This window comes from Nerophis ophidion, linkage group LG03 (assembly GCF_033978795.1).
Source record: "Nerophis ophidion isolate RoL-2023_Sa linkage group LG03, RoL_Noph_v1.0, whole genome shotgun sequence".
NCBI classification, from domain to species: Eukaryota; Metazoa; Chordata; class Actinopteri; order Syngnathiformes; family Syngnathidae; genus Nerophis; species Nerophis ophidion.
The window spans coordinates 30,045,480-30,057,855 of record NC_084613.1 but is presented as its reverse complement, the minus strand read 5'-3'; the positions used below and the strand labels follow the sequence as shown (position 1 = coordinate 30,057,855).

Sequence of the window (12,376 nt, the reverse complement as noted above, 5' to 3'; positions counted from 1 at the left end):
TGCATTTGAATGTGCAGTTTAGCTTGAAGAACAAACACAAGCTCTTTGAAAAAACAAAAACAAAAACAACATTCAAACTCATGCAGTGCTGCAGCGCGCTGTTCCCTTCCCATAGGTGCTGTAATACTCCATTGGAGACACTTTAGCAACACCTGTTGTGTTTGTGTTGTTGTTGTTAATTGCCCGGTTCTCTCGCTGGCTGAATTCAAAGCTCTCCTCCTCGTAGTTCTCCTGACTTTCTGCGTCCTGAGGCGGCTCTGAAAGAGGAGGACAAGACAGAAATGAAATGACCGAAACACGTTGGGATTCCACTCAGTCCTCAACAAGACATATGATGATAACAATCAAACTTATTTCTAGCGATGAACCGTTATGTCCTGGCTGCCCAGGACTTCACCAGCGCTAAGTCATAGGTGAGTACACTACTTGTGCTTTTTTTTTTTTTTTTTTTAGCTTTAAATTATTGTACTGTACAGCAGTCTTTATACACAAGTTAGGAATGTTATAATGCATGATGCACGAGTGCTGCCTCCCGCTATGTATCCACCACGCATCTTCATAGAAAGGGTAAGTACAATACTTATTTTTTTGAAGTTTTAATACACAATGTTTAACTTATTTTCTAAGCTGTAACACCAGTTCAAAATGTTATAATGCACGATGCATGAGTGCTGCCTCCAGTTATGTATCCTTAATGCATCTTCTTTGAAAGGGTGAGTACAATACTTAGTTTTTAAAGTTTTAATATACAGTGGTTAACTTATTTATTACACTTAAAAACCATTTCAAAATGTTATAATGCATGATGCATGAGTGCTGCCTCCCGCTATGTATCCACCACGCATCTTCATAGAAAGGTTAATTACAATACTTTTTTTTTTTTTTTAAAGTTTTAATATAGAGTTGTTAAGTAATTTTTTCTGATTTAACACCAGTTCAAAACCTTATAATGCATGATGCATGAGTGCTGCCTCCAGTTATGTATCCTTAATGCATTTTCATAGAAAGGGTAAGTAAAGTTTTAATACACAGTGGTTAACTTATTTTTTATGCTTTAACACCAGTTCAAAATGTTATAGTGCACGGTGCATGAGTGCTGCCTCTGGTTATGTATCCGTCACACATCTCCATAGAAAGGGTAAGTACAATATGTATTTTTTTTTGTTTTAATATACAGTGGTAGCTTATTTTTTATGCTTTAACACCAGTTCCCAATGTCATAATGCATGATGCACGAGTGCTGCCTCTCGCTGTGTATCCGCCACGCATCTTCATAGAAAGGGTGAGTACAATTCTTCTTTTTAGAAGTTTTAATCTACAGTGGTTAACTTATTTTTTCCAATTTAACACCAGTTCGGAATGTTATAATGCACGAGTGCTACCTCCCACTATGTATCCTTCACGCTTCTTTATAGAAGTACAATATTATTTTTTGAAGTTTTAATACACAGTAAATAACTTATTTTTTTACGCTTCAACACCAGTTCAAAATGTTATAATGCATGATGCACGAGTGCTGCCTCCCGCTATGTATCCGCCACGCATCTTCTCTGAAAGGGTAAGTACAATACTTTTTTTTTTTAAGTTTTAATATAGAGTTGTTAAGTTATTTTTTCTGATTTAACACCAGTTCAAAATGTTTTAATGCTTGATGCATGAGTGCTGCCTCCAGTTATGTATCTTAATGCGTCTTCATAGAAAGGGTAAGTAAAATATATATATATATATTTTTAAGTTTTAATATACAGTGGTTCACTTATTTTTTATGCTTTAACACCAGTTCAAAATGTTATAATGCTTGAAGCATGAGTGCTGCCTCTGGTTATGTATCTGTCACGCATCTCCATAGAAAGGGAAAGTACAATGCATATTTTTTGAAGTTTTAATACACAGTGGATAACTTATTTTTTTTACGCTTTAACACCAGTTCGAAAAGTTATAATGCATGATGCACAAGTGCTGCCTCCCGCTATGTATCCACCATGCATCTTCATAGAAAGGGTAAGTACAATATTTTTTTTTTTAGATGTTTTAATATACAGTGGGTAACTTATTTTTTCCGATTTAACACCAGTTCAAAATGTTATAATGCATGATGCACGAGTGCTGCCTCCCGCTATGTGTCTGCCACGCATCTTCATAGAAAGGGTAAGTACAATACTTTTTTTTTTAAGTTTTAATATACAGTGGTTAACTTATTTTCTATGCTTTAACATCAGTTCAAAATGTTGTGGTGCACGGTGCATGAGTGCTGCCTCCGGTTATGTATCTGTCATGCATCTTCATAGAAAGGGTAAGTACAATACATATTTTTTGAAGTTTTAATATACAGTGGTTAACTTATTTTTTATGCTTTAACACCACTTCAAAATGTTATAATGCACGAGTGCTGCCTCCCACTATGTATCCTTCACGCATCTTCATGGAAAGGGTAAGTACAATACATATTTTTTGAAGTTTTAATACACAGTGGATAACTTATTTTTTTATGCTTTAACACCAGTTCAAAATGTTATAATGCATGATGCACGAGTGCTGCCTCCCGTTATGTATCCGTCACGCATCTTCATGGAAAGTGTAAGTTCAATACTTATTTGTTTGAAGTATTAATATACAGTGGTTAACTTATTTATTACACTTTAAAAACAGTTCAAAATGTTATGATGCATGATGCACGAGTGCTGCCTTCCACTATGTATCCGCCACGCATCTTCATAGAAAGGGTAAGTACAATACTTTTTCTTAGAGGTTTTAATATAGAGTTGTTAAGTTATTTTTTCCGATTCAACCCCAGTTCAAAATGTTATAATGCATGATGCATGAGTGCTGCCTTCCACTATGTATCCTTAATGCATCTTCATAGAAAAGGTAAGTAGAATACTTATTTTTTCAAGTTTTAATATACAGTGGTTAACTTATTTATTACATTTTAACACCAGTTCCCAATGTTATAATGCATGATGCACGAGTGCTGCCTCTCGCTGTGTATCCGCCACGCATCTTCATAGAAAGGGTGAGTACAATTCAAATTTTTAGAAGTTTTAATCTACAGTGGTTAACATTTTTTTTCCGATTTAACACCAGTTCGGAATGTTATAATGCACGAGTGCTACCTCCCACTATGTATCCTTCACGCGTCTTTATAGAAAGGGTAAGTACAATATTATTTTTTGAAGTTTTAATATAGAGTGGTTAAGTTATTTTGTTATGCTTTTACACAAGTTCAAAATGTTACAAAGTTTGATGCACGAGTGCTGCCTCCCGCTATGCATGCTTAATGCATCTTCATAGAAAGGGTAAGTACAATGCATATTTTTTGAAGTTTTAATACACAGTGGATAACTTATTTTTTTACGCTTCAACACCAGTTCAAAATGTTTTAATGCATGATGCACGAGTGCTGCCTCCCGTTATGTATCCACCACGCATCTTCATAGAAAGGGTGAGTACAATTCAAATTTTTAGAAGTTTTAATCTACAGTGGTTAACATTTTTTGAAGTTTTAATATAGAGTGGTTAAGTTATTTTGTTATGCTTTTACACAAGTTCAAAATGTTACAAAGTTTGATGCACGAGTGCTGCCTCCCGCTATGTATGCTTAATGCATCTTCATAGAAAGGGTAAGTACAATGCATATTTTTAGAAGTTTTAATACACAGTGGGTAACTTATTTTTTCCGATTTAACACCAGTTGAAAATGTTATAATGCATGATGCACGAGTGCTGCCTCCCGTTGTGTATCCGTCACGCATCTTCATAGAAAGGGTAAGTACAATATTTTTTTTTTTAGATGTTTTAATATACAGTGGGTAACTTATTTTTTCCGATTTAACACCAGTTCAAAATGTTATAATGCATGATGCACGAGTGCTGCCTCCCGCTATGTGTCTGCCACGCATCTTCATAGAAAGGGTAAGTACAATACTTTTTTTTTTAAGTTTTAATATACAGTGGTTAACTTATTTTCTATGCTTTAACATCAGTTCAAAATGTTGTGGTGCACGGTGCATGAGTGCTGCCTCCGGTTATGTATCTGTCATGCATCTTCATAGAAAGGGTAAGTACAATACATATTTTTTGAAGTTTTAATATACAGTGGTTAACTTATTTTTTATGCTTTAACACCACTTCAAAATGTTATAATGCACGAGTGCTGCCTCCCACTATGTATCCTTCACGCATCTTCATGGAAAGGGTAAGTACAATACATATTTTTTGAAGTTTTAATACACAGTGGATAACTTATTTTTTTATGCTTTAACACCAGTTCAAAATGTTATAATGCATGATGCACGAGTGCTGCCTCCCGTTATGTATCGTCACGCATCTTCATGGAAAGTGTAAGTTCAATACTTATTTGTTTGAAGTATTAATATACAGTGGTTAACTTATTTATTACACTTTAAAAACAGTTCAAAATGTTATGATGCATGATGCACGAGTGCTGCCTTCCACTATGTATCCGCCACGCATCTTCATAGAAAGGGTAAGTACAATACTTTTTCTTAGAGGTTTTAATATAGAGTTGTTAAGTTATTTTTTCCGATTCAACCCCAGTTCAAAATGTTATAATGCATGATGCATGAGTGCTGCCTTCCACTATGTATCCTTAATGCATCTTCATAGAAAAGGTAAGTAGAATACTTATTTTTTCAAGTTTTAATATACAGTGGTTAACTTATTTATTACATTTTAACACCAGTTCCCAATGTTATAATGCATGATGCACGAGTGCTGCCTCTCGCTGTGTATCCGCCGCGCATCTTCATAGAAAGGGTAAGTACAATACTAATTTTTTTAAGTTTTAATGTACAGAGGTTAACTTATTTTTTATGCTTTAAAACCAGTTCAAAATGCTATAATGCATGAGTGCTGCCTCGCTCCATATACCCTTTACAAATCTTATAGAAAGGGTAAGCACAATACCTCAAGTTTGATTATACAGTGGTTAACTTCTATTTAAAATGTTAAATCAGTTAAGAATGTTATAATGCATGCTGCACGAGGGCTGCCTCCCGCTATGTGTCCTTCACGCGTCATCAGAAAAATTGTAAGTACACTGCTGCATATTAAAACATTAAAATTAAGCAGCTGACTTCTTATTACACGTTTCCACCAGTAAATAATGTTAAAATGAATGATGCACAAGTGCTGCCTCCCACTATGTGTCATTATGTATCATCAGAGATAGGGTTAGTGCACTAGTTATTTTTTAAAGTTTTAAAATACAGTGGTTAACATATTTGTTATGCTTTTACACCAGTTCAGAATTTTATAATACATGATGCACGAGTGCTGCCTCCTGCCATGTACCCTTTATGCATCTTCATAGAAAGGGTACGCACAATACTTTTTTAAAAATTATTTTGTATATACAGTAGTTAACTTCTATGTAAAATGTTAAATCAGTTAGGAATGTTATAATGCATGCTGCATGAGTGGTGCCTCCCACTGTGTCTTTCACACATCATCAGAGAAAGTGTAAATACACTGCTGCATATTAAAACTTTAAAATTAAGCAGTTTAAACATTAACACAAGTAATTAATGTCAAAATGAATGATGCACGAGTAATGCCTCACCACTATGTGTAATTTACATATCATCAGAGAAAGGGTTAGTGCACTACTTAATTTTCTAAAGTTGTACTATACAGTGGTTAACTTCTTTTCACATTGTTAGTCCATTAAAGATGTATGAGTGCTATGTGTCATTCACTTATCGGGGAGTCCAATTTATTTTCCTTGAGGGCTACATCGCAATTATGGCCGCCATCAGAGGGCAGCTTGTAAAAGCGAATTAAATATTATTTTACCTATGTATTTAAATAATATATGTACTTTTTATGTACACTGTAAAAAAAAATAAAAAATAAAATTCAATATTATCAAAATCAAAATTTGATATCTTATATTTTTGGGGTTAAAATAAAGCTAAATGCTTTACTTGCATGTTTCCACCCCCATGCTTCACAGTAGGTATGGTGTTCTTGGGATGCAACTCAGTATTCTTCTTCCTCCAAACACGACATGTTGAGTTTATACCAAAAAGTTCTATTTTGGTTTCATCTGACCACATGACATTCTCCCAATCCTCTGCTGTATCATCCATGTATCCATTTTGGTATAAACTCAACTCATATGGAAACGGGGTTTGTATATATATATGTATGTATGTATGTCTTGATTGGATTATCCAGAGAATAGTGCTCGATACCGTGGTAGAGCGCAATATGTATGTATGTATGTATATTCATATTTATATTCATATATTACTCATTGTTAAAAGCGGCCCTCTGAGGGCAACCCTAACTGCGATTTGGCCTTCAATGAAAACAAGTTTGACACCCCCGCCATAGGGGCTTTGTTGTCACAGGTGTTACAGAGTGCAGGGCTGTCTTAACTACAGTTTTACCCAGGAGACGTCACAAGCTTGATAAGGAAGCTGCCCCACTAATAGTTTCCAAATTTATTTCTGATAACTCTCACACCTGCCACAACTTTGACACCATTTTGACACCATCACGAGACCATAAATATTGATTTGGAGGAACTACAGCACATCATTTGCTTATTGACCCAACCTAAATAACCTTTCCCATTCATGGCGCAAAAAATAAAATAAAAAATACAACTAAGACACAAAGTCATGGTCACAAATAACAACTCGCTCAAAGAATTTTGTGGATATTATAAAAAAAAAAAAAAAAGTTAATTCACCATAAAGATTTAATAAAAAAAAAAATACACCCATTTAAATCCATTCCAAAGCATGATGGGAAAATGCAAAACGCACTCCACACTTATCCATGTTTGGAGCATTTTAGCTGCTTGATATTTCTTAATGATTACAAAACTTTAAGGAGGTCATCACGGACGAAAACAAGCTAGGAGGTAAACCTTCACACACTCTTAACCAATTATATAATTAATATTATATATCCATTATATAATTGGTTAAGAGTGTGTGAAGGTTTAACAAGCTAGGAGTTAAACCTTCACACACTCTTAACCAATTATATAATTAATATTATATATCCAAGGCTTCACGGTTGCAGAGGGGTTAGTGCGTCTGCCTCACAATACGAAGTTCCTGCAGTCCTGGGTTCAAATCCAGGCTCGGGATCTTTCTGTGTGGAGTTTGCATGTTCTCCCCGTGAATGCGTGGGTTCCCTCCGGGTACTCCGGCTTCCTCCCACTTCCAAAGACATGCACCTGGGGATAGGTTGATTGGCAACACTAAATTGGCCCTAGTGTGTGAATGTGAGTGTGAATGTTGTCTGTCTATCTGTGTTGGCCCTGCGATGACGTGGCGACTTGTCCAGGGTGTACCCTGCCTTCCGCCCGGTTGTAGCTGAGATAGGCGCCAGCGCCCCCCGCGACCCCGAAAGGGAATAAGCGGTAGAAAATGGATGGATGGATGGATATTATATATCCATTATATGAATAAAATATGTACACATCCCAGCAGGCACAAGACATTAAAACAACACTGAGAACTTGTGGAATTAGGTCCTAACATTCAGTTCAGTTCAGTTCAATTCAGTTTCAGTTTATTTGGAACATACATACGATACAATGTAATACTTGGTCAACAGCCATACAGGTCACACTGAGGGTGGCCATATAAACAACTTTAGCACTGTTACAAATATGCCCCACACTGTGAACCCACACCAAACAAGAATGAAAAACACATTTTGGGAGAACATCCACACTGTAACACGACATAAACGCAACAGAACAAATACCCAGAACCCCTTGCAGCATTAACTCTCGCGGGACGCTACAATTTACACTCCCTCACTACTCTCTACCCCCCACCTCCACCCCGCCCACCTCAACCTCCTCTTTTGAGGCATGTTAAAAAATATAATGCACTTAGTGACTTCAATAATAAATATGGCAGTGCCATGTTGGCATTTTTTTTCCATAACTTAAGTTGATTTATTTTGGAAAACTGTGTTACATTATTTAATGCATCCAGCATCACAACAAAATTAGGCATAATTGTGTGTTAATTACATGATTGTGTATATCGATACTGGTTGATATCGGAATCGGTAATTAAGAGTTGGACAATATCGGAATATCGGATATCAGCAAAAAAGCCATTATTGGACATCTCTACTTTCAATATCTATTTGTATTTGTTTTTGACTTGCTCTTCTACTGTTACTGAATATCCTTATTTTAATTTTACTGAGATTCAAATAGTCTGTTTTTGTCAAACCATCTTTTTGTTTTGTTAACTTCTTCTGTTATTATTTGTATTAGCATCTATGTGTTCTCTCCTGAACAAAACACAGTTGTGTCATCTGCAAATAATACTAACTTTAAGTCCTTTGTGACTTTAATAATGTTGTTTGGTCCATTGGAACAACATTCTTTATGACGATGTTGAATCAATGTTGGGTTCTGACGTTGATTTGATCATTTCCCAACCAACAAGGTAGATCCAACTATAGACACCAATCTTGTCTCAATTTACTATTTTGCGACATTTTTTCAAGGTCATTTTTAAAATGGACAAGTGTGTATAGTCAACGTTGTTTAAATGCCTTGCGTCCATATATCTATAGGCTATATATATTTTTAGTTCACATGCTGTTGGCTTTCGGCCCCCGGCCAAAATGTTTTTAGCCATAAGTCAAAAAGTTTGGACACCCTGCCCTAGGGAAAATTGCTCGTCATCAAAACGTCTTTGAAGCGTCATTCCTATGTCAATGTGACAAAGAGGTGACTAACATTCAAATACACAATGTTGTTTTAATGAGAAGAAAATATTTTAGAAAAAGGCAAGAAGACCAAACAAAATTTAAATTCATATCAGGGGTATTATGAGCGAAAGTATATATATTTTTTTAATTTGTGAAATTTTTAGAGTGTTGCTTAATGGCAAAGATAAAAGCAGAACGAGGGGTTGCCACTTGACTTTTTACTTTCACTTCATATCAAAGTTGTTCAGACAGCAATGTGGGGTAGGATATTTGTAATGTGCAAAGATGTCAATGAGTCTTGTATTCACGTTAGCATTTAAGCTACTGTACATATACATTTACTGTACAAACATTCATATACACATTCTGTTCATATACAAGTACATATACATACATACACTCATGCACATAATCACGTTTCATCAAACATTTATCAACGTTGTTGCCCTAGGGCGGGGGTCGGGAACCTTTTTGGCTGAGAGAGTCATACAAGCCAAATATTTTAAAAAGTACTTTCGTGAGAGTTATATCATATTTTTTTAAGACTGAACACATCTAAATGCGTGCATTTTTAAATAAAACCAACATTTTTAGAGTGTAATAAAATAATAAAACTGTTATTCTGAAGCGAACCAACAATAAATAAAATACTTCTTACCATTAATACGACTTTTTGAACAGGTGCGGTAGAAACCAGATGAAAGGATTAAAATGCATGAGAATGTTTTATATTTTGAACGTTATTTTTGACACTGTGATTACCAGCAGAATTATTCATTACTTATCGTGTTAAGCAATGTCAGCTAAGATTTATCTGAGAGCCAGATGCAGTCCTCAAAAGAGCCACATCTGGCTCTAGAGCCATAGGTTCCCTACCCCTGCCCTAGGGTAAACTGGGTAACACGTGGCATACTGACAAAGCTTAACCTATTTTTACTATAACAATCTACAAGATTAATATAGGTTGCCTCTCTCTCTTCCCTTCCATCTTTTGGTATTCCTTTTTTTTTTCTTTCTTTCTAGTTATCATTTTGTATACGTACTGTTGCATTTGATCAACTGTATCATTGATGATAGAGGTAAACTATTGGTATTGTTCATGATCAATAGCGCTTTTTCTTTTGGTATTTGTATTGCTACAGTTGTAGTGTAAAAATGCTCATTGTCATTTCTATATTTTTATTTATTTCACTAACTGTTTCTTTGCTATCACTTTTACGATCATATTTGTACATATCGTATGTGCCGGTGTCGTTCTATTGTTGTTGTTGTTGTGTTTGCTGTTGTTGTTTTGGTCTCTCTGTCTAATCCCCCTCTTATCCCCACAATTTCCCCCACTGTCTTCCTTTTTTTCTCTTTCTATCCCCTCCTGCTCTGGCCCGGCTGCACCAAATGATAATATAAATACATTTAATAAAGTCAACTTCAAATAAGGCAACAAGAGAAGTATCCTACACTTCCCTTTTGTAAAGTAAATCTGAACAGCCGATATGGGCAACTACATCAACTATAGGATTTGCCTGAGAAGCTGGACAGGACAAAAAAAACAACATTTAAGCTAGCTAGCAAGCTACTTTTCCAGGAAATGTATCAAAGTGCAATAATCAGTCACGGTTTTATGATCATTGCACCTTAGAAAACAATTGGCTCTCCAAGTACCACAATAATGATCAACATTAAAATACAGTAGTAGGCCCAAGTATTCATTAAAAACAAGGCTGAGGTTTTATTTAAAAAAATATTTTTAATATTTTGGACGGAGTAACATTACACACAGTTTGAACAGTAACACTGTGTTTAAATAGAGGAAAATAAAACACAGAATACATTTGTTTTGGTGTACCACTAGATGGAGCCTGCGTACCACGTATGACAGTTTGAGAATCAATGTAAGGAATTTTCCCTCTCCATATTACGTTTCAAATACTGCGGCTTCAGCATGTCGCATATTTTTATATTCTACAATTCTTTGGTCCTAAATTAAACAATGTCAGACAAAAATTGGTGAAATAAACAAAAAAAATATATCAATACTAAGGTTGCATCGGCCACTAGAGGAGACCAAACCAATCAGAGCGTGCTGTTCAGTATCGTGGCCTTTGATTGGCTCAGAGGCTAGAGGGCTCTCATAATGTTGAAAAATGTACTTAGAAGGTCGTTAACAGTTTTGTAATAAGGATTTATGATTATTGATTCCTACTTCGCGGAAATGCATTTATTACGGTCATGTCCGCAGCCAATTCAATTCAAAGAGCGATAAACAAGGGATGGCCATTTTTACATCCCTCATTTGGAAGTTGAATTACATTGACAAAATAAAATATGCATCATTTAATGCATCTTAACACAAAATAATCAAGGAACATGAAGAAGAAACACATCTTTACGCCAGCCAACTGCAACAATTGATTATGTGCATTAATTCAATAAAAAATAAAAAATAAATCATATTCTGTTGCTTTCAATTAATCATTAAATGCATGTGTCGAAGTTGTTTTCACTGAGGGCCGCATTGCAGTTATGTTTAGCCCAAGAGGGCCGCTTCTAACAGTGAATACCATTAATACACCATGTTTTAATGCATTTTATGAGTGGATTTTTTAAAAACTAAAATGTAAAAATAATATGGTAAGTTGCAATAATTTCACCTCAGAATTTAGAGTATATTACTGAAAATGGAAAAACAGTACTGCTTTTTATATGGTAAAAAAAAAAGGCAGCTCAGTTGCCAAAATTTTACTGTAAAATGTACATTTGTTTTTTTACTATAAATAAAAAAACTGAAATTTTACAGTAAAAATGTGGCACCTGAGCTGCCAGTTTTTTTTGTTTTTTTGTTTTTTTACCGTAAATCAACAACTGTATATTTTTGGGTGTATTACTGTAAACGCCAACACGGCACCAGAGTTTATTACAGTAAAAAAAAGTTCTGGGTTTTTTTTTCATTTAAAGAAAAATGCTGTAAAAACCACAGTACATTTCACCATTTTACCATGAAATCAATTGCTACTTTTACATTGCACAATTTCATGGATAACTTGATTTGAAATCATTATTATTAGCATTTATTTATATTCAAGATATGGTTTGAATGTTTGATAATATATTTTTGCATAATTAGACAATGTTTAAGTTAACATAATTTGCGATTACATTGTTTTCCCTCCCAAAATAGAAAGAAAGACTAAAAATAAATAATGTATTTATTTATTTATTTTTATTTTTATTGAGACAAAGATTATTTGTGTATTTAACATGTGTTTGCTTACTATGGTATATTATTTATTTATTATTTCTTTTTTCACTGTTCTGTTACAGAGAACAAGGAAATTGGATAAAATTGCTACGGTATGAAAAGGAGTAGGATTTAATGAGCTCTGCTTCTTCCTACTCCTTTTCGGACGTGCCATAAAATAACAACTGGGAATATGTGATTCATTACATTGTATCGTATGCATATTCCAAAAAAACTGAAACTGAACTGAACGGGACTGAACTGAATATATTTAGTATGAAAAGTTACATTACTTTATTGACCAATATTATTTCCAGCATTTTGAGGGCCAAATAAAAAAAGATTTGAAAATAACACAAACTTGTAGTATCACCTAAAACTAATGTTAAACATCAGAATAAAAAGTGATTTTTGCATGTTAAT

General features: G+C 34.6%; 1 protein-coding gene across 2 annotated transcripts in view; it reads right to left on the bottom strand.

Moving 5' to 3' along the window:
* Positions 1-12,376, bottom strand: part of znf710a (zinc finger protein 710a) — a 39,797-nt gene continuing 27,421 nt past the window's right edge. For both annotated transcript variants that reach the window (XM_061894811.1, XM_061894810.1), the window contains one exon: positions 1-257. In XM_061894811.1, coding sequence (XP_061750795.1) covers positions 79-257 — 179 coding nt within the window. In that variant the 3' untranslated portion in view covers positions 1-78. The remainder of the gene's footprint in view (positions 258-12,376) is intronic.